At 52.9% G+C, this 27430-nt stretch overlaps 2 protein-coding genes across 2 annotated transcripts in view; both read left to right on the top strand.

Moving 5' to 3' along the window:
• The window catches only part of Hs2st (Heparan sulfate 2-O-sulfotransferase), an 87641-nt gene that overhangs the window by 10284 nt on the left and 49927 nt on the right, over positions 1 to 27430 (top strand).
• On the top strand, positions 2793 to 20060 carry LOC119100413 (popeye domain-containing protein 3). Its single transcript, XM_037223511.1, has 6 exons — positions 2793 to 2836; positions 4030 to 4189; positions 5600 to 5711; positions 7032 to 7256; positions 10492 to 10564; positions 19878 to 20060. The coding sequence occupies exons 1-5, from the start codon at positions 2793 to 2795 to the stop codon at positions 10524 to 10526; spliced, it is 576 nt and encodes a 191-aa protein (XP_037079406.1). The 3' UTR covers positions 10527 to 10564; positions 19878 to 20060.

Genomic DNA, 27430 nt, shown 5'->3' with positions numbered 1-27430 from the left:
ACCCTAACGTGTGAAATCTGCCTGTTTTATGCGTTGTTTCCGGGCTCACATATTTCACAGCGTAAAGATAAAGTCTTTAGCCAACTGGGCATACCATATGAATCAGGGACTATGACCGAATTTGCTACTGACGCAGCTAACAGCGATGTTCCGGTAGGCGCAGTTAATTTAGATCGCACATGCCCGTCACGAGCCCGTCGACACTCGCTGTGGTGTTTGGAGGCTGGGGCTGAGCCGAGATGCCGACTACTGACGGCTGGCGGGCAGAAGGCCAACGAAGCGGCAGGCGTTTACCGCAGCCACGTTTCCCGCGGCCCCCAGCGCCGATGGCAGGTGACCATACGGCTTCGGAAATACAGAACCCGTTTTGATTGGCACATCCTCGGAGGAACGGCGTTTGACTTCCTGTGAGTCGTTTTGTTTTACAAAATCGTTGTATGGGCCTTCGACTCGATTTATACGGTGTGCACATATATCCCAACCGGAATAACCGCAACCATCCGGTTATTCATTGACGCATGCAGATTCGTACATAACCAGCGTCACTTCCCCTGGTGACAACTGGTCCAGAGACAGTCGTTTGTAGCGGGACTTGAAGCCCCAGTCGTACCATTCGGAAGATGAGTGTGCTAGACCCACTGCATCTGGTTTCCGCACCGTGCCCAAATCACGAGTATTTGGAATATTAGGAGCAACACGACGCGATACGATGGTGATGAGACAACGCATTGCTATTCGTCGGATAATGTCGCATAAGAATTTAAGGAGCTTGTGTTGCAAAATCTTTTTGTACCTAGCTTCTGCACTTGGCAGTAAAGCAGGGTCCACTTAGTGATTCACCATTTATTAAGCGGTTTTGTAGATCAGGCGGCGAATCCAACGTTTCAAACAAACTTTGAAGCAGTTGTAACGCATCAGAGACAAAACAGCGACCTACGGTGTAAACCGTGGACAACATCGCCTAACCGGGAAGATGTTGATTCCATAACTTGTGTGTTCACTTTGGACGCGACTTAGCATTACCCGGAAAGCCGGCTATTGTATTGCAGAAAGGCACTTGGAAACTGTGTGAATAACAAAACGCAGGTTCAAGCACGAGCCTCATCAAAACTACTGTAAGAGGCTAAGGGTGTAGCCAATATTTCCCACAATTAAGATAAATACTCAACTGTCGAAGGGGTGATCTATATGCCAAGGTCATCCCGGTAAAAGTTGATCCTTGCACTTTAGTGTCGACGATGGGGAGTAATCATCTTCTCGTTTCAAACCACACGTTGCGGGTTTTAAGTGTGATTGAAGTGCTCTTCGGCCCAAGCTCCTGTGAGCTGATCGCCTCCGAAGCAGCTGCCGTTCGCTCCCGGTGGTCAGTTTTCCTCTAGCATGAGGCGCCATTCATCGCATAGGGTCATCTTGATCTTACACCATGTGGTGTGATGTGTCCGCGTCTGGGCCAGGGTCGTGGTCTGGTTTAAACCCGTCTGGGTCAGGGTCGTCCTGGTCTGGTCTATAGCGCCTGGGGTCAGGGTCGTCCTGGTCTGGTCTATACCGTCTGGGTCTGAGTCGTTTGGATCTTGTCTATAGCGTCTGGGTCAGGGACGTCCTGGTCCGGTCTATAGCGTCTGGGCCAGGGTCGTCCTGGTCTGGTCTGTAGCGTCTGCGTCTAGATCGTCTGGGTCTGGTGTGTAGCGTCTGCATATATAGCGTCTTTAGCGTCTGGGTCTGAATTTCAGACGCTACAGAGCATTTTTTGGCGCACTCCTGACGCCGATCTTGTCAGAGCTCGAGCAGATGGTACATGCTGATTATGCCCGTCGTCTTTGTCAGTCACCTGAGGATATTCAGGTTCAGATGACTAACTGTTGACTTCACGTTTGGCGCCTCTGCTGCTGACGCCGCTCCTGCTGACGCCGCTCCTGCTGGCGCCGCCCTCTGACGCCGGTCCCCCTGATGCTGCTCCTACTGACGCCACTCCATCTGACGCCACTCTTCCTGGCACCGCTCCTACTGACGCCGCTCCTACTGACACCGTCCCCCCCCCACCACCCCGACGCTTCCTCAGACGCAGCTCCTCTGACGCGTCCCCCCCCCCCCTGACGCCGCTGCTCCCTCCACAGAGGGTCGCCGCGCCCGCGATGGAAGCGTTACCGCTGCAACCACTCGCTTGGCTACCATCCGATGGGCAGCACGTCGGAGCCGCCCTCCTGTACCAGCTGGCAGGCCGTGCACCGCAAGCTCTTTCCAGGTGGCCAACCTCTTCTACCTGGCCGCCTTCGTGATCCCGCACCACATTCCGGCCTGAGCGCGGCGGCCATGCGCGCGCTGCTGTGCGCCAGCCTGGTGTTGCTGGCCGCCTGGGCCGGGCTGGGAGATCTGCGCCCCGGACGCGCTCGCCTGGAGTCTGACGCTCCTCGCCGTCACGTGCTGCACATCGCTACGCCGGCTGGCTGGAGCGGCCCTCGCGCGTGCCGCTGCACCTCAAGGAGCTGCACCGCAAGCTGTTCCTGCCGCTGCGCGTGGATAACCGCGACTTTCCGGTGGTCTAACGCGCGGTGCGGAGGCGCACCGCTGGCGGCGGCCGACGCGTACGCCGTGCAGGACGTCACGCCACGTCCGGCCGGCTCTCTGTGCTGCTCACAGGGAATGTGAGTGCGACCCGAGGGGGGGGGGGGTCCGGCATGGGAGAGGCACCCTCGGTAGGGTCAGGTGGAATATGACAGGCTTGTGAGAAGTCGAGAGTCGGGCTGGGGGGGGGAGGGGCTGGAAGAGAGAGGTCTGAGAGACCAGGCTTGACCATGCTCAACTGCTGGGAGACGGTGGAGTTAGTGTGGCAAGATCTGTGCGTATATCGTCTGCGCTTTGGTTTTGATTGTTCTAATTGATCTGATGTGCCAACACGGGCTAGGTAGTCGTTCGCCGTCGTCAATAAGGCCATGCCTGTCTCATATACGGGTGAAGTGGGCCATGTGCTCTGTATATGGTTTTGATCTTATTATTTGTCCTACGTCCAGTCAAGAATTCGGAGATTCAGTCCATAATGTCACGATAAACATTGCCAGACATCTCTAACTCTGTGCGGAAGTCATCAGCGCATATGGCGCAACTAGAAAAAGAGTGATGAGCCACCTTCATGAGAGCCTGCAAAGGAACAGCCTCCCATAGGCTTCATGAAGCCAAAGCCCACCGGCGTCAGGCAGTGTAGATTAAATCATTGGCAACAACAGGCATACCATAAAGGGAGGGCTGCCAGAAGCCGTTGGGAAAGTCGATATGATTTACAATATCAGAACCGTCTTCAGAACACACACCCCATTACGGCGAACCCTCAGCTAAGTCAGACCGCCGACCTCAGCGGAACAAGGAACTGCATATAGGGCATCTCTCAACTGAATACCCGAGAATGTGTGCGAAGCCCTTCAAATTGTAACACCTACCACCATCTACACCACCATCATCTAATCCATGCCGACCCTAAGACTTATGACGGATTCTCTTCGATCAGCTCCAGCTCAGAGGATGGCATCAGCGGGGTGTTGGGAGGGGGGGGGGGCACCGTGCTGTGAACCTCACGCTGTGTCAGCCGAGGTTCTCCGGCAGTATGTCCCGTGCATGCTCTGCAGATAAATGCACCATTTATCTCGGTGACCGGTCCCAAAGGCATGATCTCACCCGAGGTCACCAGATTACTTCCCTGTTTACGACCACGAGAAATCGGGTCAACTTTATGTATAGCCGAGCGCTAGGGGCGTGGGGTGCCGAAGAAGCGCGAGATCAAAGCTGCTCCCAAAGAGCGCCGAAAACTGAAAGCCTCTGTCATTCACGACACAGATGTGTTACCAACAGTACAAAACCTGAGAGATCTGGCTGGAAAATAATTATGCAATCATCTACAACCACCGTGCTTCTTACGATGGTAAGAACTTACCGTACTTCTTACGATGATAAGAAGCACGGTGGTTAAAGTGAAGCATTTCTTGCTTCTTACGGCGTAAGCATGGCTGCACGTTGCCCTGGCGCTGTTCGTGCTTGCAGGCTGGAGGTGCTGTGTGACGGCATCCACCTGCACTACGTCATTCCCAACCAGTTTATCGACTCCCCGGAGTGGGAGTCGGAGCGGGTGTTCGGCGGCCCGACCAACGCCGGCCTCGTCTCCAGCGTCAGTCCGCGGCTCGACCCGGACGACGTGTACCAGGTCAGCGGCCAAATCACCGGCCGGCCCCGCGCGAGGCGGCGCCAGCCCCGTCAGATTGGCGGTGTGTGTGTGTGAAGCAGGGTGATCACTCATATCACCAAGTGATCTTTCAGACGGGCACGAGGGTCTAAGCCGCGAGCTTCGCGAGTCGGCCTGGTATTATTTCAATTCTCGGTTTGACTGAGCTGGTAATTTTCAGCCTTAATGACGGTAGTAAAGCAGCACTCGACGTCAACAGCAGGCTCGTCGCGCCGTGAGATTGGCGTCAGACGCGCCGCTTGTGCGGGCGCGCCGCCCAGTGTTCCCGCCAATCAGGGCCGATCAGGTCGGTCGGGCCACGCAAATGAGTGTCGGCGGCTCTGAGCGGCCCCGTCTGTCGGCGGCGGCGCCCGACACATCGATCCCGGCTTCCCTCGGGCACGTCTGAGGTGCGGCCGGCCGGACGGCACGGTCCGGCCGGCCGGGGCTGACGCAAACAGCGACGCGCCGACGCCCCCCCCCCCCCCCCCCCCCCCTGGCGCCGCGCCGCCTCTGCCCCCAGCGGCAAGCGCCGGATCTCGCAGGATATGGACGTGATTTGACTAAGTGGTCACGATGCCGACAAGCGCGGATCTGCGTCACTGCTGCGACGTGTGCGACATACTTGCCAGCCCAAAACTGTCACTGATACCATGGTGTGTTGCTTGCCGAAACCACGACTGAGTGTGGTAACATGAAAGGTTGGGTTTTAGCTACCAAGCTTGCAAATGATTACCCAGGCCGGCTTTGATGAATACTTTTTACCAGATTTGGCCGTTGACTTGATAACGATCCGCTTTTTTGTCGGATTTGTTTCCCGACCGGCTTCATCACACGAAGATTTGGCAACCCGTGTTATGTATACACATGATGTGGATATGGTATAGATGTGTGTATGTATTTACAGCTGACATATTTGCCCAAAGCGAAGCTAAAATTCGCTTTGTCAACTTTCAACATTTAACAGGCTGTACTCTGGCCAACTAACCGTTCCGGACGTAACAAAACCAATTATCCGGAGCAGAGACGGCGAATGGTTCCGGCCCATTCACTCGACGCCCCAGCTGCTCAGCGTGTGTTGCTCCTGCCAGCCGTGGCATGTCCGCCGTGACGTTCACAACTGGCCATCCCGTTCCGTTAAACACTGATGCGCGGTGTTTGTGGCGGTGCCCGCGGCTGCCCACCGACACTAATTCGCGATGGTGGCGCCCGCCCCAGCGGCCTCTCCCCATGTCGGCGTGGCCCGGGGACTATTTCTGGGTGGCGGCCTGGCCCCGTACCACTGTGTGCCTCGTATGTGTCATGTCCTGGCACAAACAGAAGCATCTGCGAAATGTCGGCAACAGTTTTTCTAAGAAGAGCAACCAGATGACGGCGACGTTGTGTTTGCAGGTTTCTATTACTGCTGTGGAGGACTCGACGTACCTGACGTGGAGTTCAACGTCGCTCTTGCTTATCATGAAGAATAATTGTTTTCTTAATGCTGTGATACGCAACCTCGTTGGTAAGCATTGCTTTTACGGCTGCAAAAGCAGAGAGGGGTTTAAGCCGAAAATTCAGGGCCGTGACGAGACGTGACGTAGGCGACGTGACGTGACGTGACGTGACGTGACATCGATCCGTTAAAAACTGCCTGCAGTGTCCACTTTCACCCTTGCCAAACAGCTGGCTTCAGCATTCAGTATGCCCACAATTACTGAACCAATGGTCTCAGAGCACTCAAAAGTTCCACCACAGTTAGGAGGCCATCAGGGCTTGCAAAGTTTAATATCGCATCCAAGTGATGCAGTTCTATCGAAAAGATTCACTCCGGCTGCCTTCTCATCCGATAACCGTGTGGTGGTGTGCAGTCTTGACTCGTCTGTGTCGTTATTTTGTCAGTAGCTCGCTGGTGGTGTGCGGTCTCGACTCCCCAGGGTGTACAGTCTTGACCCGTCTGTGTCGTTGTTTTGTCAGTACCTCGCTGGTGGTGTGCGGTCTCGACTCCTCAGCGTGTGCAGTCTTGGCCCAAATGCGTCGTTGCTTTGTATATACCTCGCTGGTGGTGTGCGGTCTCGACTCCTCAGTGTGTACAGTCTTGACCCATCTATGTCGTTGTTCTGTCGGTACCTCGCTGGCAGTGTGCGGTTACCACTCCTCAGCGTGTGCAGCCTTGACCCGCCTGCGTCGTTGTTACGTCAGTAGCTCGCTGGCGGTGTGCGGTCTCGACTCCTCAGGGTGTGCGGTCTTGACCCACCTGCGTCGTTGTTTTGTTAGTACCTCGTTGGCGGTGTTCGGTCTCAACCCCTCAGGGCGTGCGGTCTTGACCCGCCTGCGTCGTTGTTTTGTCAGTAGCTCGCCGGCGGTGTGCGGTCCCGACTCCCCAACTGGATTGTAAGACGTCTCCTCCCCGGCCTGCCACGCTCTTCCTGGAAGGCGACCGGCAAAAACAGTCGGAAAGCAGACCTGTCCAGATTCGGACAGCGTCCGCGCCGCTCCAGAACCCATGTGGGCTTAACAAGGCCAATTATCGGGAGCAAAAGTAACAAATGGCTCCAACTTCTTCTCTGAAAAGTCCAGGTTGTCCGCGTTCGTTGTTCCTGTCAGCCGTGACATGTGTGACGCAACACTCGCACGACCGTCTCCGTCCAGTTGTATACCGATATGTAGTGTTTATCGTAGTGCCTGCTTCTCACCACCCTATGTTAATCCCCGATGTGTGCGCCTGCCCGCGTGTTATCCCCCGCGATGTTGTTCCGTCCCCCTCCCAGCAAGGGCTTTCGTCTCGTGCTGCCCTCCCCTCTCCTCCGCGCCGCGGCGTCTGAGCGGGCGCCCGGTCCGCCAGGTAAAGACATCTCGCAGAAGCTGTACCGGGTCACCGAGCGGATGGGCGGCGGCCGGCACAAGGAGGACGGCGGCTGCCGCTCGGGCGGCCCCTTCAGCCCGCTGGCGCTCCGCTCACAGAGCGTGGACCGCGTGCACACCGGCACCAAGGGTCTGGTGCGCTCCCAGGTGTGGCTGGGCGGCGGCAGCAGGCGCAGCTCGCACGGCGTCGGCATCGAGACGGCCGGTGAGTGGCCGCCTCTGGTTCCGAGACGGATGATGAGTGGCAGCCTCTGGCTCCGAGACGGCCAGTGAGTGGCAGCCTTTTGGCTCCGAGACGGACGGTGAGTGGCAGCCTCTGACACCGACACAGCCGGTTGGTGGCCGGCTCTGGCTCCGAGACGGACCGTGAGTGGACAGCTCTGGCTCCGAGACGGACCGTGAGTGGCTGCCTCTAGCTCCGAGACTGACGATGAGTGTCCAGCTCTGGCTCCGAGACGGCCGGTGAGGGTCGCTTAGTCACTAACTGTGCACGTGACCTGTAGGAACCACAGCGCATCCAGCCGCTGCTCGTTTCATATATCTCGAAGCATGCTGTTTAGTACTTCTCTGGCTGGTACATCAGCTAGTTGGTTGAACTGTGTACGCGCCGAAAGTATCGGCCTGAGCTCAACATGCTACATGTGCGACAAGCATTACCACCAACCTCTCAATAACATTTTCAGCCAGATTTCTTTTACTGCAGGACTCGCCTGGCTCCGGACAGGCGTTATGCGGCCCTTTGATTGCCGCAGCGGTTGCAGGCCTTCGTGATGGCTCCCTTACGAACGGTGGCTCATGACATTCTTGGGGAGATGGGGAGCGGCGAGACATTATTTTCCAAGCATCAAGGTTTGTACTCACGGACGCGGTAACCGGGGGAGGGGCGGTGGGACAGTTTGCCCCCCCCCACCCCCAGCTTGAAGATGGCGGGCGGTGTCCCCCAACTCGGAGGGATATGTGCAGGACCCATTCTGGTAGGTTTTGGGCCCATTCTGATATGTTAATGGCCCATTCTGAACTGCAAATGGATCAAGTAAGTCTGCAAAAGCCCATTCTGACTTGTTTAGGGTTAATTATTTGCTGTTAATGGTCCATTCTGAGCAAAATGGGGCAATACTGAGCATGCAGAGGGCTCATTATTGACTTCGCAGAGCCCATTTCGGCCCAGAGATCCATTCTGATCTGCAGACAGCCCATCATCGACTGTAGAGGGACCGCTCTGACCTGTAGAGGGTCTATTCTGGCTTTTAGAGGTCCCATTCTGATCCGAAAAGGGCCCATTTTGAGCTGTAGAGGGCCCATTACAACGTGTAGAGGGTCCAGTATTGGCAGCGGAGGGCTATTCTGTCTGTAAAGAGCTCAACCCGGCCTAACGAGGGCACATTCCGATCTGTAGAGGTCTCACTCGAACCTATAATACCTATTGGGTTTATTCTGATCAGGAGAGAGCTCTTTGTCAACTGTGCAGGGCCGACGGCCATTTTGATCCGTATTGGGGCCATTCTGACCCATTGATGGCCCATTTTTGCCTGTGAAAAGTCCATTCTGGTCTTATATGAAGCCCAATATCTAATATACGTATATATATATATATATATATATATATATATATATATATATATATATACCCAATATACGTGATTCATTTGACATTTTCGAGTTTCCCCCCCCCTCCACGGTTCAACTTAGCATAGTTCTCGCGCCCTTGTTTGTACTATCTTATTTATCTTACTGCTCTTTTGTGAATGTTTGTGGCTTTGGTTGAATGTTGACGAGCCGAGGCCCATATTTGGGGAGCTAAGGTCCCTTCAGAGACATGGAAACCTCGACCCATATTCCCCGTTGTGTTTTCTGCGGGCAGTCTGGTGGTTTTGGGGCCCTGAAATTCAGAATTGAGCTTCTTTACAGGTGTCTGTCATTTTGTGGACCGCCACATCCTTACCCCTGGAAATGTCAGCGCCCTGGTGACAGCAACACATTGAAAACTTACATCAGACGACAAAATCGTTGTGTGTCGTTGACTAGTGAAGCTTGCACCTAGTCAAGAGACCTCCGGGGTACTGGGAAAACGCACCGCACGTCTGTTAGCGGAACGACGCGTGGCATTTCTGCTTACTGTCGCAGGACGCTGGCCGCAGCCAGTCCCTGCCGTCAGCAGCGACGCGGATTGGTCGCCGTGATCGGCTGAGCTCAGATCGGCTCAGTCGTTTCACACCAATCAGGCTCGAAGAGGTGTTTAGGCTCAGCTAGCTGGGAGGGAAGTTTATTCTGTGACCTCCCAACCCTCCAGGCTATCGACCGCATCCACCCAATGCACCGAATAGCTGGTGATCTGATTGCAGGGTGTAACTAGCGAGCGCGTTTAGCTTGGTCTTTGGTTAGCGTTTCAGCCAGCACGGACTTGCACGTAATGAAACTCTTCAAGTATGTCGAATGGCATGTTTTATGTACGTTGCAATTATTTGTAAGGACACCGCGACTATGAGTTATCTATCTATCAAGGATTTAGGCGACTAGCACGCAGTGGTATATGAATATAGCATATTGGCCCAAATCATGACACCAAAAGCGTAACGATTTCAGGCTTGTCCCTCCTCTCTGCGGGATATATATATATATATATATATATATATATATATATATATCCCGTTGTATATACACATATATACATATATATATATATATAGACACATTTTTTGTTTTCCGGAGATGCGTTATCCTACTTGTAATTCTCGATATAAGGGTCACAATCTAGTCGGGAAATTCAGACATGTCGTGAACGATGGCTTTTCCAGCAGATACTACTGCTCGTTTCATATGTGTAGAGGCGTCGATGAAGGAATTCTACATGTTGATACACGTTGTTTTTCAAAACTCACATTTACGACAGGTACTTTCATTGATCGACTCTTGATGCATACATTGCTAGTCAGTAGTCCTGACCTCAGTGTCGCTCTACTATATGTTGTCTAGTTTCGAAACACATCCACCCTATACACACACTTATTCTAATATATAGTGTTTTGCTTTATTATTGAGCATCACTTCAACCCATAAAAAGTTGTTTCATGACTTAAATACTGCATTGTCACATTGCATATCCGCTGGCAAGTTCTGCTGTCTTCAGCACTCACGCTCAAATCGCTCGATTTATCAGCACCACCTTCCCCGTGTGTCAGCGATGACTTCTGCGCATGATCAAAGTGCATCACGTAGCCCGATCTTATTTTCTATAACATCACCGTTGAAACAAGCACCTTGCAATGTGTGCTGCGCAGTTAGGCCTTGGATGCAGAGGCTGGACCGTGGGCCAGCCTTGGCCTTGGCTGCAGAGGCTGGACCCTGGGGCCAGCCTTGAGAGCACCTGCGCCTGTCGCCAACTGACTGTGACCCTCGCACCCGTCTCTGCTCTGAGTCCCGTCTGTCTGCACCACTTGCAGTGGCCCCGGCGCACCGTCCCTACCATTTCCATTGAGCCTCGTGACCACACCGCCGGTGGGTGCTCTCCGACAGGTAACCGTGTCCCCAGCGACGCTGCACGACTGTCCCCAGCGGACGCTGCATGGGTGTCTCCGGCGAGGCTGCATGGGTGTCCCCGGTGCCGCTGCACGGTTGTCCCCCCCGCGTCGCTGCATGGGTGTCCTCTGAACTCCTCAGAAGAGCTTCATAGGTATTGTGTGAGTCCCATGTCGGTTTTGATGGCTTGTCTTGGTGAGCCCCCACACCGACGCCAACCTTTCTACGTAGAGACAGCAACATGGGTCTGTTGTTCATGGGCCAACATGTTCTGGAGACTCAAATCACGGCCCGGACAACGAGCCGTGATTTGCGTCTCGCCCGGAGAAAGAGCCGTAATTTGCGTCTCCACTCCCCCGGCAGACGTGACAAGCATTGACGCCAAAGGCAGTGTGCAGCATGATCGTGCTGTGTAGCATCATCATGCAGTGCTGCGCGCGCTCCTGATGCTGTCCTGCCACACCCCAGCAGTCCCTCTCTCCTTGACACCACTGGAATCCGCCTGGTGTGACGTTACTGGCGGTGTGATGTGACGTTTTTTAGCATGCGGGAATGTTTTGCTTGCCAGGACCTCCCGAACTCCGCTCAGTAACGGTGATGGCTTATCGCGCGCGACGCAATGAACGCGTCGTCAGCAGAATTAATTCATCAGCGGGTTTGCCCGGCGCCACGTTCACTCGTCGCCTCCTGTACCTGCGTATTGGTGTGCCGTTGAGACCGTTTCCGTTGTGTTAGCTAGTACGTGTGCACCCGCTGGCCCGCCGGCGGTCGCTTGGTCGTCGATCGACTCGTGCCTGCAGCTGCGGAGGTCAGTGGTGTGCCGCCCTCCAGGTGGCCGCGTGCTGTAATGGGAGCTTTAAAGCCGCGGTGTGCAATGTTTACGGTATCGATGACTCGTCGGACACGCGGTCAGTCTGCGGACTGCGCTGGTGCCCGCCTGCAGTGGATAAGCTGTCATTGCGTCCGACCCTGCCGTTTCGGTCGCCAGTTACAATGCTGGACCCAAACGGCTACACGTCAGTTATTAATGCCCGGCTCAGATGCCGTGCTCTACTGATATTACCAAACGTCTGATGTTTGCGTAGTCCGAATTAATGGCAATGTTCGTGTCCTATGGCTATATAATCCCCGTAGTCCCGCTCCTGTTGTGACCCGTGGTGCGTGCGGGCAGCAGCTGCAGAATGGCGTTCTAATCCTGAGGCCCATATGCCGTCACGTAACTAATTCATACCATCTTTATGAATGGCACACTGCTAATGGAATGTTTCCAGTACATTCCTTGCGTGTTTTTAATGTTTTGAATGGCAGAAAATGGGAGCAAAATTTACAGAATGTATCAACTGATTAAAGGAGTTGTCTGATATAGGGCCAGAGGGCATTCCAGCAGCAGAACGCCAGACTCTTGTGTTCAGACGACGTCACCTGCTCCAATCATCGGCAGCTTGCGGTTCGAGAGCAACTCCCCGCAGAGAAATCCGAGACGAGACTTGTTGCAGCCGCACCGTGCGTCTGCTCGCGGCTGGCAGGGATCTGACAGGATGTGTGACATATCCCTGTTAGCGAGCGCGACGCTTGCCAGTATGGGTAGGGCTCGAAGGAGGGCCGGGAAGAGTGGAAGGGCAGGGTAGAGTAGGAGGGCAGAGTTGACGCTGCCCGTTTCGATGCTGCCGTAGACAGCTGTGTTTTGCAAGTTCGGGTCAGAACAGCTGGCCGCGATGTGTGACAGCCCGTCAGAATACAAACGTCCCTGACATCTGCCATGCTTCGATATTTCCAGGGATGGCACATGGTCCCATAAGTCGTCCCCTCCCCTACCGTTGGTCTTGAGCGGTGTCTGATGAATAGTGCCCGCTAGTCTGTGTTTGGCACGCTCAGCTGGGTTCCACGAACCGCGCGGGGAGAATCTTTACAGCTTGATTGCCTCAAATGTCAAGCTTGAAATGCTTGATTTGCATTCATTGCGCTCAAGACAACATTGTAACTGTCACTGGTGCTTACATTCAAACACAGATAATGCGGCTGCATCATGACCTTGGTACGACCAAGCGCAGGTGACGAGCGCAGTTGTGCTACGGTAAAGTCGCCTTACTCTACAAAGGAGCGGTTCTTACCAAATGCTTCTTAGATAGCACGAGCCCCATTTCACGACCAGTAACGAATTTGGTGCGTAGCCTGCATTCGGGGTCCAAATTATGCAAAGCCGTGTGTGAATATTTCTGGGGTGAGCACAACAGCGGACGTGAATGGTTCCGACGGTAAACCAGTGTATCACTTATATGCGGGGAAAATAACCTAATGGCTTTCACCAGATATCAGTGGACCAAGTGGGAGAGATATGGGCCACGGTACGGTACGAACCCGTGTCGTAACCCTCCGCGTCACCAGTCGTTAATACCGATACGGCCAGGTATCTCAGGCCGCCATGTCGTTAAGCTAAGCAGGATTCGCACTGAATCCGTCAGTCAGCCGCTATGACAGCCCGTAATGGTCCGTGAAGCATCAAAGGAATTCCCTCGCCATGGAGTTGAGTCTGGCAGCTTTGGCGGATCCGCTACGCTTCCAAATTCGGGATGGCGACGGGTGCAACTGAGGGTCAGATGCACGAGGAGAACGACGCACTGCTGATATATGTGATTTCGCTTGATATATAAGAGTGTTGCTGTGCAACATTCCGTCCTTGGTGTGTGTGGTGTTGATGAGGGGGCTTTACTAGGGTTATTTAGTGTCCAATGCAGGATGGCAAGCATGGACCCAAACGGTGCACACTTGTGAACGTTCTCATTGCTAGGCGGTTGGATGATGGCGGGGACCTAGCGGGATTCATAACCACTAGGTCAGCGGCATGTGGAAGATCTTGGATGGCAACCTCCCACACAACTAGTTCAAGGTCTTTGCACGTTGGTAGGCACACAATAATTAGTCCGTTTTTCATTGAAACATTTTGAAAAAAAAAATTGATCTAGATTTCCCACATGAAGCGCCTCAACTAGCCATCAGGGTCTTACAGGACATATCATTAGTGAGAACGCTGCTGAAAGACACATTTCATCGTCTACAGTGCTTGGAGACGTACAAAAATACACGTAAAAAATAACCCTGATGACCGCCGCAATCGCTACCCCAACTATTATTATGACGTCAGTCATCAGCAGATGTCGGGTTTGAGCACAATTTGAATTTCCCGCGCGATGGAAGGCCGTTGCAATTCGCCGCCGTTTTTCGCAAATGTCTGTGTACATGTGTTTATCTTTTCAGTGCGTCGCACGCGCTTGAAAATCAGGTGATATCAGGAGCAAAGGTGTCACGTGTTAGACATACCCGACGGGTGCTCAAATTGGGTGCCAGTAGGGTTTACTCGCCGCAATGCAAAACATGCTCAGGCACAAATCTCTGCTGAAATCATTTTCAATATGCATTCACGAAGCATCAGCGAACCTGTAATCCATAACCCAACGCTTCTTGTCTACATATATGACGAAAAAAGGTCGTATGCTAGATATTCAAACATGCAACCTAAACTCCTTTCGCTTCTTTTGTTTGAATTACTGCACAGCATGACCACTCAGGAGGTAGGAGAAAAAAGCAAATAATGTATGTAGCAGCGGAAGATTCCGCAAACTATGAGGCACTGAGCAAAAGCATGCCGTGGGCAGGGTGTTATTTGGTGCGAACCGGTTTCTCAGTTCTCACCGGAAACCGCCCGTCGGTCCGCAATTCACGGAATGCTGATTCCAAGTTACGGACGACGGAGCCGGTGTAAATCCTGCTTCGGTGTGCGACTGAGCGGTATCGACACTGGAGTCCCAGCGACGCCAGTCGTACTGGGATGAAACATGGGACCGGGTGGCGTCGCAGCAGCAGGGGCGCATCCAGAGGGGGGGGGGGGGTGGAGACACGGAGCTATGGCCCCGTTTGGCCCCGAAGGGACCCATTGGCTCTAAGGGGGCCCATAGCCAGCCGAAAAGGTGCAGTTCTTTACAACAAAAAACAAAAACACAACAAATTGAACATCTCTGGATTTCCAGTCGACCAAGAACAGTTGCAAACGAAAGTGAAGGGTCGACGAGCAGTAAACAATCAAGCACCGATAAAGTTGTGAATTGGGCGTTTTAAGCCTCATTACGCTGTTTAGGGGCCTTATGCTGTTTCTGGGGGACCTATATGTACACTTGCGGGGCATTCTGATCGCTAAGGAGCCTTCCATGTTGCTATTGATTTCTTTGCATTTGTTTCGGGGGCCCTATGCTGTTGCTGGGCCCTTCCTGCTAGAGTACCAGAGCACGTAAATCAATCAATGGCCCTTTCATGTATTCTTTCCACTCACCAGAAGGCCCTGTGGACTATAGCCGGCTCTCCATATCTTAACCTGCCGGAGTACTCTCGGCTGCTCAGGGGCCCATTACGTGGGTCTCGGTTAACCTATTGATACACTTGCGATATGCTGAGGGGCCCTCTACATTGGTCTAGGGCGCTTCCAATTTTCTGTTACTTGCTTAGGGTTCTACGCCCTTGTCGAAGGCCTATCTGATAGTCTGCTTGGGCACACTCGGTCGTTCGGGGACCCTGCACACTGGGTCTTGGGTACTTCTTATCTAATTGGCCCTGGGGACCCACGCTCTTGTGGGGGCGTTTCTGATAATCTGCTCAGGTACATTCGATCGTTCGGAAGCCCTCTTCATTGGATCTTGGGTACGCCTTACTTGAACGGGGGCCCTACGCACTTCTCAGGGGCCCCCTCTGTTCGCTTCCTTGGCTACACTGGATTGTTCGGGGGGCCCTGCACATAGGGTCTTAGTGTTTGATTTCAGGGCCCTGCGCTCCTATTAGGGTCATCTGATAACCTACTCGGGTACGCTTCATCTTTTGAAGCCCCTCCGCACTCGGTTTTGGGTACTTCTTATTTGAATGGAGGACCTTACGCTTTTGTCGGGGCCCTTTCTGATAAGATGTTCGGGTCCATTCGATCATTGGGGGAACTCTACATCTGGTTTTGGGTACTTCCCATTTGAATGGAGGTCCCTCCACTCTTTTCGGGGCCCTATCTGTTAACCTGCTCTGGCGCACTCGATGAACTGGGCCGCTCTACATCATGTCGTGGGTATTTCATATCTTAACAGAAGGCTTTACGCTCTCGCTGGGAGCCCCATCTGTTAACCCACTCGGGCACTCTCAATGATTCGGGGGCCCTCCACATTGTGCCCTGGGTACTTCCTACCTATTAAGGTGCTCGGGCCGGTAGCGGATGCAGAGGGTGGCTAGAGGCATGGGACCATGCCCCATGGACCATGCCGAGGGAACCTAAACGTCCCCAAAGGGGCCCCATAACTGACCGAGCGGACACAGTTTTCTAACAATAAAACACAACAAAATTGGACGCCTTTGGGCTTTCAGGCGACCAAGAACAATTGCTAGTAAAGTAAAGAGGTCATAAGCAGAACATGTTAATTCTTCACTGGTTGAGAAGGTGCCCCTTTGGGGAAGATTTTTGGGCCCATTACGCTGTCTACAGGCAGTATACTATTGATTATCCTGGCCCTATATGTCCATTTGCTGGGTGAATCTGATCGCTAGAGAGCTTTCCGCGTTTCCCTTGATCTCTGCATTTTCTCAAAGGGCCTAACGCTGTCGTTGGGACGCTATCTACTTCCATGCCTGGGCACTCTTGGTCGATGCAGTTTTTCCTCCACGGATTCTTCCCATTCGCCCGAAAGGCTCCATATGCTTTTTACGGGGCCCCATATGTCAGGCTACACTCGGTTGCTCCCTTCACATTAGTCTCGGGTTCTTTCGACTTGCTTGGAGGGCCTTGTGCCGTTGCTGGGGCGCTTATAAGATAAGACACCAAGACACTCGGTGCTCAGGGCCCCCCAGGGTCCAGAAAGAGCCCTCAGGGGCCCAGAGGGCTCTTTCCCTTTGATCTCATCTGCGGGGGACTCTTCGCTCCTGTTGGGGCTCTTCCTGTTTGCCTGCCCTTGTTCTCTTGATCGCGCAGGTGTATTAACTCATGGTCTTGGATTATTCCCTTTGCTCAAAGGGTACTGTGCTCTGCCCGGGGCCTTATATGTCAGCCTGCTGGGGCACTAACAATCGCTTAGGGACCCACCACGTTAGTTTGGGTTTCTTTTTGCTTGTCCTGAGGGTCCTATACTTGTTCACGGGGGCCACTTTTTGACCTCCTGCGGCACCCATGATCGCTTAGTTTCCGTTCCTATTGGTTTTGGTGCCTTCGCCTCAGAGCGGCAGTCGGATATGCGCCGATGAATTTTTACGCGCAAATGTCGAACCAAATTTTACGTGCCAGCGACATCGCACGTATCATTTCAATTCACTATTGAGTGTGCGACACTTATTATTCTAGTACATCACGTTCTTAGCGTATTTTGAGTGCTAGGCTATTTTGCACTACTATATTATAAGGGAAAAATCCTGCATTAATCAACAGCCATCAGTTGATACATCGCCCAGCCGGCTCGCCCTAAACAAGTTAGGAATTGAGCCGCCGCTCTGGGTTTGATGGTTGTTAACAGCCAACTCGACTGAATTTTGCCTGCTGTTCCGAAATACTTAGCCTCAAAATAACAGGATTAAACATAATCTGCAGAACATGAATAAGCTTTATCTATATGCATACGTAGCACTCCTAGCTTTATGGGGCTGCGCATTGTAAGTTGGATGTTCGTTTATATATATATATATATATATATATATATATACATATATATATATATGCTAAATACTATTTGTCTTAAAATGTACTGACCCGAATGCCAGGATATTTTTTAGGAGGGGGCCTGAAACTCTAGGTGGCCCCAGCAATGTGCATGCCCCCCCCCCCCCTGGCGAACTCCTGGATCCGCCCCAGCGCAGCAGCCGCGCTGTCCATCAACCTTCACTATCATGGCACTAAGCCGAATACTGCTCGTGACACAGGCTACAAACAGCGCGTCCTGGCTGTTTGTAATGCTATGTCCGCCACCGCGGCTTGCGCCGCCTGCTCTGGGGTTGAGAGGGCGCAACTTTGTTACTGTGACAAACACTGGGGTAATATGAGTAAGTGGGTTTTTTATGTTGTTGTGCAGGCTGCTGACACGGGAGTGAAATGTGCTGTACGCATTCAAATGCCAAATCAAATTAAGGTGGAGTAATATGGTACATTCGGTAAGTGACGTGGCGCATTAGTGTGTTTCATGTGCATGTACGCACGACAGGGCAGAATTGTATCGCACATAAATACACAGAGTAAATAATATCGCACATTTATACACAGCAGATGTAATATGGAGTAAATTTGGTCGTTGGAAAAAGTGTAAGCTTGGCTTCTTCTGGACGATGCTTTGGTTTAAAAATGCGCATCCTTTGTGAACAAAACTAATGACCATATGGATGACTGATGTCCACTCAATCTGATTGATATGCAACTCGATATGACTTGATGGTGGTTGATCATTTAACAGGGGCGTGGGTAGGCAAGGGACTGATAGAAGGCAAGGGGCTGAGCAAACCAGCTTCCTGAAAATTTAGCGTTGGTCTCACGTGCGTTGAATGGAAGGACATAAACAAAAGAAGTATCGACCCCCTCCCCATACCCACACTCGGTTCGGAAGGACTCACCTTGTCACTGTTATCAAGGATCTCTTGAATAAAATCAGGGGGAGTGAAGATTGCGCTACGACTGATAATGGTGACGCATTGGGGCGTAACGGTGGCAGTGCACAAAAAAAAACGACAGTCGGCACAGCCGGCCGCGCACGCCACCGAAAGAGCGCTGCGCCAGCGTGCCTCTCTGTGACGTCAGCACTTTTGGACTTGTCCGAACAGCTTGCCGCGATCTCCTTGAGGCAAGGGTTCGCTCGAGGCAGCGTCTTAGTCGCTCCCGGCGGCTCCCACCGGCTGGTCCCGGGCGGGCCGAGTGGGTGTAGGATTTCCGGCCGTGATCGGCGCCGCGCCGCGGGCGTTGGCAATGCCCTTCATCAAGGTCAGCCGTGTCGTTCGTGCTCTGAGCGTAACAGCACGTCTCGCCGCCCCCGCCCCCGCCCGCCGTCGCCCGGTGGTGGGGGTGTGGCGTGTGGCCACCGCGGGGGGGGGGGCGCTGCAATCCGAACAGCAGTAACTTGCGGGCAGATTGGGCCATTTTGGCGTTTTTTTCTCCGCACACGACAATATCAAGACGAATGAGACACCAGTGAAATTGGTTCCCAGAGCCGGGTAACTTTAGAAGTGCTGCCGCATCGCTGGCCCGAGGCCGCTGTTAGACTGGCGCAGAAGGCGTAAGTAACAATCTGGGGCGCGGCGGTCCGCTCCCGACCTGCACACGTGTTGACGGAGTTGGGGAAGGGGGCCAGGTGTGATCGGACAGTCGGGGCACGGACATCGTATGTGGTGAGTTTGCTGACGAATGGGCAAACTCTTCCCTCAGTGAGATGAAATGATCCAGCAAGGCCTATATCATGTTGCCATGAATTCCTCTGGTTTTTAACCGGCTCTTTCCTTTGCTTTTCTTGCCCACACCTATGCCTAAAATTTGGGAACAACGGAGGAGTTGGTATACATGTCTCGTCGACTGAAATGACGCTTTGAAATTTTAGAATCATGCCGCAATGCATCAATTTTTGAGCAACGATGAATGATTACGAGATATGTTGGCGTGTAACTCAGCCGCCGGACAAGGAAGTTTTCTCTCGGCAGGGACGGATCCAGCCTGGAGTTGCTTTTTTTTTGGGGGGGGGGGACCGTTCGTCGCCAGCTGGCTGGTGTGGGATCCGAGGTCCAGTGCACTTATCAAATGCGATGTTTGCGCCGAGTATGACTAAGCCTCGTCAACATGCGCTTTATCTTGATATTTAAATCGCTGCCAACTTTTCTTCATGAAGTTTTTTTCCGAAGCGGAAAGGAATGTTTGATTCCGCGCCATCAAAGTTAAAACAGACGGTAAGTAGACGAAACTTCTATGAAGTTCTGGGAATGTTTTGGGGGGCCAAAACATTCTCTCAGAATTTTTTGGGTGGCCATGGCCCCGGGGCCCCCCCCCCCCCCCACGATCCGCCTATGTCTCTCTGCCCATCAATTCATCACAGGGAAGCTATGAAGGATAAGGCAAGAGAGGACGAAGGCTTTAACGGATGCGGCAAACACGCCGCTCATTACCAATACGGAAGGAGAGAAGGGGATGCCCATCTCATGACCAAATCTGGGATGACATTGGCTTGAAGGCGGAGTTTGCAGTGGCGATTTCGGCGGTGGTTTGCGCATCTTGTCGTGTTTCAAACTTTGCAGACATCCGCCGCATTGACGCACTGCCTGGTTTTTACAGTTGGCTCGCCAAACCGGGTCCGAGAACTAAGAGCAATGCACGGCCACTCATCCATGGGCCGGAGCCGCCCAGCGCCATCCGCCTCATACAGAAGTATATCACTCACCCCAGAGATGGCAGCACGCACGCACCGTCTGGTTCGCCCAGACGTCGATCGCAGCAGGTCACCGAAGCTGGAGAGAACCTGCAACATCGGTGACGTGAACATCACGGTCAGGTGAACTGACCGGCGTCTCCGGTGGCACTAGCATGCTGCTGGCACCCATACCGGCCGGACAAAGACCCTCGTGCGTCGTCCTGTTCTGGCTTCCCAGTGCCACGCTGTCGTGTGCCATTCGGAAGTGACTCGGGTCGAGGCAGGGACGGGCTCTTAACCAGCAGTGAGGAGGCAGGCCGGGGCGGGTGTTGCCTCCCCCATGCTCGCGAACAATCCGGCGCAATGGACGCCTGCAGGCCGCTCGGCGTGGCCGCGACCGGCACGCGCTGGTGTCGCCCCGGCCCGTCTGCGAGCGGCACCGTTGGGACCTCGACAGCTGCCAGGAAATACCACATAGAATAGGTCAGTTATCTCTGGGTGTACTGTGACATGGGTGTTTAGTGGGATATAGCTTGTGAAACGCATTGTGAAATGTAAATAGCTCGTCATGAAACGTGTCTATGACATTGTAAAATCAGTTCTAGTCATCGTTTGTGTCACAGACACGCACTAAGCCATGTTTTGGTGAACAGGGGTCACATTTGAAAATGTATCGGAACGCTTGCGAATCTTGACCGAATTCCCACGAAATCGCCTAGTATATTATGCAAACCTCTTGGTTTAGAGGGCGGGGGTCAAAGACCCGCGTGCCTTTCCCTTAGCCAATTTCCTGGTGAACTCAGCATGTTTTGGGGCTGCAAGGTTCCCAGTCCAAACCTGAGAGGTCCCAAAAGGTTTGGTGGCTGTATCTCCCTGCCTTACCCCCTCTATCCCTGTCCGCGTTGTCACGCCGCTCCCTGTGCTCCAGCTGTGCCCGGCACACAGAGGATAACCTGTGCCGGCCTCCCTGTCGGTCTGCCACGACGTCTCCTCCGGCAGTGAGCTGCGGCTGAGTGCTGTCACGGACCGGGTGCAGTGCAGCTGACCCTACAGCACGCGGCTCGGCCCATCGGACCCGCCGCCACCTGCGGCCAGACGGCCGCCTCATCACCAGACACCAGACCCGCTTCTTCTCCCCGTCACGGGTGTGCAGTAGGGAGCGGTTACCCGGGATCCGGTGACTTTCGATGATTTAGTAGTGATATTATCGTGCCTTGGCATGCGGAGTGTGTGGCGCACTGAGTCTGTCACATATTGAGTCTGGAGGGGTACTGGCGACGCCGATCCTTTAAAGTTCCCGTGCTCCTGCCGTCTCACTGTCGCAGGAGGCATGGTCAAGTCCTGAACGGTGGGGCTCCACGGTGGCAAGACTCTGTGTCAATTCTTAGGCCTCTGCAAGTCATCAGGCAGGCCTGCATGTGGTGTCAAGTAGTTCCATGAACTCGCTTTATACATACATATATATATATATATATATATATATATATATATATATATATCACCTCCTTGGTCTAGGGTGAAAATGCTGGGCTCATAATCCAACGGCACTGGCTACGCGTCCCAAAACGGGCGCGTTGTTAAGCCCGCTGAAATGGAAAGGTCATCTAGCAACTGGTTAACGACGGCCAGCCCAGGCCCGGGCGTCCGTGTCGCAGTAATGCGCGGTACGTGAAACCCTCCGCATTTCTGTTCGGTGAAAGGGGAAGCAAAATTTCCGTTGTACTAAACGGCACGACTTGGGTGATGGGTTCAGAGTACACGCAACAAGCTATGCTTAGCAGGTACTCTGAACCCAAATTTACCCATGAAAACGATTCGGAATAATTCCATCTGAAAAGAAAAAGCATCTGTACTTGAACAAAATTCTGGGGCAAAATTCGGTGAAAGGGGAGGCAAAATTTCCGTTGTACTAAACGGCACGACTTGGGTGATGGGTTCAGAGTACACGCAACAAGCTATGCTTAGCAGGTACTCTGAACCCAAATTTACCCATGAAAACGATTCGGAATAATTCCATCTGAAAAGAAAAAGCATCTGTACTTGAACAAAATTCAAATCAACACGCAGGATGAATTGCACTTCCCGTAAGTTGACGTACTGCTCGTGGAAGACATAAGTCGTTGTTTCATTCGCTGTAACTTGTTGATCTTGTCGCTTTTCACGGCTTGCCGACACTTGTTTGGAGGAATAGTATTATCATATACTGCTGACGCTCCCGGAAACGCTTTTATTAAACATCGTCTTCGTGGGCATATTTTCTTTTCACCGACAACCTTTTGCACAGCTTGTATGCGTCCTTATCGCGCTTAGGGTATCTGATTGGCTTTAAAAAGCATGCATATTATAGCCAAGTCCAAGCTGTGGAACTAACGTCAAGCATAGCTGAAACAAATCGAGCTCAGGCCCCGCGGCTGGCCACTGCTCCAACAGGTTCAGCAGCAACGCGGTCCAGCTGAAGCTTTAGAGGGGGTGTTCCACATTTGAAGACATGAAAGCAAGCATCTTATATGATAAAGTAAGTTCACTTGCACAAGTATATATATATATATATATATATATATATATATATATATATATATATATATATGGATATACTTTTCAGTGGAAAAACTGTTCTGGACAGCACAATTTCTTTGTTCGGTGAATATGCTCCTCAGTATGGTATCTCATTACGTCATCGTACCTTGCACAACATTGATTGAGAGCCAACTGACATGCGTTAAATCTGGAAATAGTGCTCACGAATGCCAGATATGAACAACTCAAAAGTCATATTTTGTTTGGCCCTGATCGCTGCACAGCTAGTGAAGTGACAAGATTTCGATGACGTTATTACGTCATGAATGCCAGGGCGACTTTGAAATACTTTCTCCGATTTGCCTTTCCCATTTTCGCGGACATGTAGCTCAAAAACTGGAGGGGGGGGGGGGGGGAAGTCTTAAGGAGGGCAGGGCTGTGATTCCCTTCAGCGTCGTCCAGTGGTGCTTGCGATGTCAGGGTTGGTATCGAGGCAGAAGACTTCGAGCCGATTTTCCGAATTTTAGTCGGCTGTACCAAAGTCCCGGACTTAAGGTGTTTGTAACTACTCCCAAGGCTATTCAACGTACTCCTACACTACTAACAGCTAGTCCTCCTACATCTACTCCTACATTTTGGAGCTGCATCCAACAATCCAATGTACTTTCATCCCCGCGGGTGTACTATTGGACAAGTTTACTATTGGAACTAAACGGTTGATTCCAGCCCTTTTGGCGCACAGTGTGTCTGTCGCCGGAGTTCTCGACTGAGGCGACCACATTGCCATCAGAACCAGGGATTGGTCAGCTGCTCGAATCGGCAAGGTGAGGTCTGACGAAACAGCCTCCGCTCTCAGCCCAGAATTCCTGTCTCATCTCTGATGACTCCTGTATTGACGCCCCTTCGGCTCTGTGTGACCTGTCGTCAACATGTGACCATTCCGAGTTTGCACATGGAATTGCACGGTATGTCAGCAGTGGCAAGGGCTCGGACAGACCCTGGTAACCTCTGTGAAAGGGTGCGCCCCATTTTATTACCTGTCCTTGGATTGGAGTTCCCCTGCAGACCTGTGCCCGGCGCGTGACTCAGCGTTAGCCCAGTGTTGTGGTGTAAACCTCGAAAACCAATCATTTAAGATTGATAAGCGCTAAGCCGGGCCTACAGAGGTGCAAGCTTATATATTTCTTCGTGTGCGTGCCTTTTACCTTATTTTCTACAGAAAAGACATGTTCGATCACTTTGGTTGGAACGTCTGCCTTCCGATCTACTTCCTCGTGGTCGCGCTTCAGTCGCTCGCTATTTGCCCCAGATTGGAAGAGCCTGCGGCCGCTGCCAGCGGTCACACTAAACGTCAGGTGATATCAGCGGGTCGGATGGGCCGTGCAGAGATTTACAACAGGTCGTCTTTCGCCGCAAAATTATGTTGCTGATCTTTCAATTTCACACTTGGATCGCGAGATCAGAACTCAGGCAACAAGCACTGCTTAGCGTGGGCGCTGAATCCAAAAATCCATCCAATCAAAAAGCTCTCCGTGAATCATTAAAAAGGCTCTCCTGACCCTCACACTCCCCGCCCGTTCCATAAAATGGTGATAGAAAATGGGCTAATTCTGAATCATTACACCATCGAGAACAAACCTACTTCCCGTCTCGCCTCGGAGTCCTCTCCCCCTCCCCCTTCCTTTCTTGAGAAGGCTGCTGAGCGCTAGGAAATTCCAGGCAACTGCGTAATAAGCCTTTGGGTTCTTTCACGTTTTGACAGGAACGACACGCATATTATCAAGTCACAATTTACATGCCTCTGCGAGGGCTTGCATTTCGAACCCATACATTTGAAGCGTGTTTGTGTTCTAGAGCAGAAACACGCTCACATGTATTTCATGCTTTGTGGTCATATGTGTTAACTTTAACACTACGTCGTTATATGCAATGAACATGACATGTGGAGTAACTTGAGTCGTCTTTTAGGCTTCCCTGATAAATATGCACTACGGCACCACACGGGCAGTAGCGTTTAGGTGGTGGCGCATGGTACCAAGATTAGACATCTTACGCTCTTTTGACCGTGAAAGAAGTGATTGTCCGGGACCACACGTCACCTTTGCCACCGCAGAAGCGAATCGTTGGAGCAATCTTACCCTGGCTTTTTGCCTCCAGCACAGCATGCTGGTCGGCCAGAAGCTGCACAGCCGGTTTGGTGACCGTGATGCGACCAGTGTGCGGTTGGATGTTCCCCGTGACTTACGCAAGGATTGTATGCAATGTTCATTCGTTTTTTTGGCGTCAGATAAAGCCAATTCAAGGAAATAACACTTGATAATAGCGTATGATTCACTCGTGACTTTGCAACAGACACCACAAATTACTCCCGTGTAATGTGGAGCCATATCCATACAGCCCGAACGTTGGAACGCACGGTCCGATGAATTTTCCGCCGGCGGACGCAGTGTTGAATGCTTGCAGTTGTTCCCATGGTGCGACCTATCATTAATGTGTGCTGCTGTGGATGAACACCCCGAGTTGCCAGATGTTAACACCCCGAGTTGCCAGGTGTGGTCACGCAGCGCTGCCCCGAAGTGAAACACAGGGTGGACGCGGAATAACGGAATATTTTGCGGATTGGACGTGCTGATCGGCTGTGTTATGGTTAAAGTGTCTGAAAATGGCGCACAGGGGCGCGGACGACAGAACTGGGGCTTGTGTGCGCGCGCGGGGATGTGAATGTCTATGTGTGCTCGGTCGAATCTGACGACGCGAACAGGAGTGCCACGGAATAAGGACGTTCCGTGTGATGCCAAGGATGGGCTGCAAGCACGATGACGGGTCTGCCCCGTGTCCGCGGTGGGGTGGTTTATGCAAGTGAGGGACGGTGGTGGGATCCGCAGCGGTGATAAGAATAAGACCCTGCGAAAGAGGCACTTGCTCCGTGTTGGGCTGCTGGTGTATTGTCGTGCGTGCGACACCGGTACCCGCGTGCGTAAGAGCCCTCCGCTCGTAGGCGTATCCCGGGCGGAGGCTGCGCGAACAGGCTGGTCGGTGACATACCAAATGCGCGCGCTGAGTCGTCTGGAGTGAAGTGGGAGGTGAGGCTTTGTATGCTGGATGTACCGTGCGCGACGTGCGTTGAAGTTTCCATATCCGGGCTGGTGCTCTTTTGTAGGTTTTGAATATATGTTTACATGTTTCGATGGCGTTTCCGGGCAATGGACGTCACGCCTGAGGGACTCTCTAATCTTCGGACATGCCATTACTGAGAGCCAGACTAAAGCCACTGAACTGCGACAGTGGCAGCATGAGAGAAGTCCCGAATACGAAAACATTGCTTCCCATCTGCTCTGTTGAGCGCCGAGACGTGAGGGCAGCCGGCACCAGCGTCACGTTAGCGCCAGCCTTCCGTGACATACGGCCCCGTCGCGCTCGATCTGGTGGGTGGTCGGGCTAGGGTTGTGGTCGGGCCACGCCGCGCTCGATCTGGTGGGTGGTCGGGCTAGGGTTGTGGTCGGGCCACGCCGCGCTCGATCTGGTGGGTGGTCGGGCTAGGGTTGTGGTCGGGCCACGCCACGCTCGAGATGGTGGGTGGTCGGGCTAGGGTTGTGGTCGGGCCACGCCACGCTCGAGATGGTGGGTGGTCGGGCCAAGCTCGCGGTCGGGCCACGTCACGCCCGAGCTGGTGGGTGGTCGAGCTAGGGTTCTGGTCGGGCCACGTTACGCTCGGGCTGGTGGGTGGTCGGGCCGGGGCCATAGTCAGGCCACGTCACGCTCGGGCTGGTGGGTGGTCGGGCCACGCCACGCTCGGGCTGCTGGGTGGTCGGGTCAGGCTCGTGGTCGGGCCACGTCACGCCCGAGCTGGTGGGTGGTCGAGCTAGGGTTCTGGTCGGGCCACGTTACGCTCGGGCTGGTGGGTGGTCGGGTCAGGCTCGTTGTCGGGCCATGTCACCCTCGGGCTGATGGGTGGTTGGGTCAGGCTCACCACGTTGGAGCTGTTCAACATAGTCACATACGCCGGGGCACGGCAACATGCCACGCATGACGTGGTACCGACGCGCTGACGACCCAGCCCTGAATCATGCAATCTGAACACTAAAACAAGATAAAATGAAACGCCAAGTAACTGCCCAACTGCTGGCTAGCGTTGAGGTCGCACGTGACATCAGAATGCTGAGAAAATGTCACGGTGACAAGATGAGCCATATGATTAAGACTAACCTCGCGTTTGTTTGCGTGCATATACGCCACAATGTGTGTGGAGAGTATCATGTGCTGGCTAGTTGCAGCGTCATCGCAGCACTGTGCGAAAGACCGCTGGCGCTGTTTTCTTGCCACCCCATGAAATGGACAAAAATACCAAAGTTGATGTATTATCGGTCACAGACTGAGGCATCAAAGCTCAGCCCTGACCTGCCGCCTCGCGCACGCTTGTTTCAGTACCAATGAACAGCGGTAGCAGTCTGGCGGCGCATCTTTCTCCGTGCACACAGCCGTGGCATACCAAATAAACACAAGACCGCATCAGAGTGAACAGCTAGGCAGGCTTGCATATTGTAGCAGCATAAACTCGCGACAGCCGAAGATCTCAACGTTCTATACATCCCGTTATAACATATCCGTACATAGCGGTCACAACAGTGTATGCCTACCTTCTGCTACATGGAGATTGCTGCAGAAGGAGCCCACTATAGCGCGCTTGGTGCGCTAGTGTGCTCTTTGTGTTCTGGCCTATTCTAGTTTAAGTGAGCATACAAGACATATATAAATATATTGGCCAACGCTGTATACCTCTCGTTTCACTGATAGTTGCGCAATCATATCAACTATCGGTGACCAGACTGTCACCCACTGGAATACGAAAACGACACCCTCATCCCCGCAGAAGGCAGGCGAGACAACAGATCACAGGCCAGATTAAAGCGTCTCGAAACTTTGCTTCGAGACCCCATTACCCCGGGTACAACTGTCGGAG

This window comes from Pollicipes pollicipes, unplaced genomic scaffold (assembly GCF_011947565.3).
Source record: "Pollicipes pollicipes isolate AB1234 unplaced genomic scaffold, Ppol_2.1 Scaffold_4881;HRSCAF=5763_pilon_pilon_pilon, whole genome shotgun sequence".
NCBI lineage: Eukaryota > Metazoa > Arthropoda > Thecostraca > Pollicipedomorpha > Pollicipedidae > Pollicipes > Pollicipes pollicipes.
The sequence above is the reverse complement of the archived record's forward strand: the minus strand, read 5'-3'. Positions and strand labels throughout refer to the sequence as shown.

Bases quoted from the DNA above. Each gene is read 5' to 3' on its own strand.
- LOC119100413 (XM_037223511.1), top strand. From the start codon at position 2,793: ATGCTCAACTGCTGGGAGACGGTGGAGTTAGTGTGGCAAGATCT. The intron at 2,837-4,029 runs GTGCGTATATCG...TCGTGCTTGCAG, and splicing joins GAGTTAGTGTGGCAAGATCT to GCTGGAGGTGCTGTGTGACG. The intron at 5,712-7,031 runs GTAAGCATTGCT...CCGGTCCGCCAG, and splicing joins TGTGATACGCAACCTCGTTG to GTAAAGACATCTCGCAGAAG.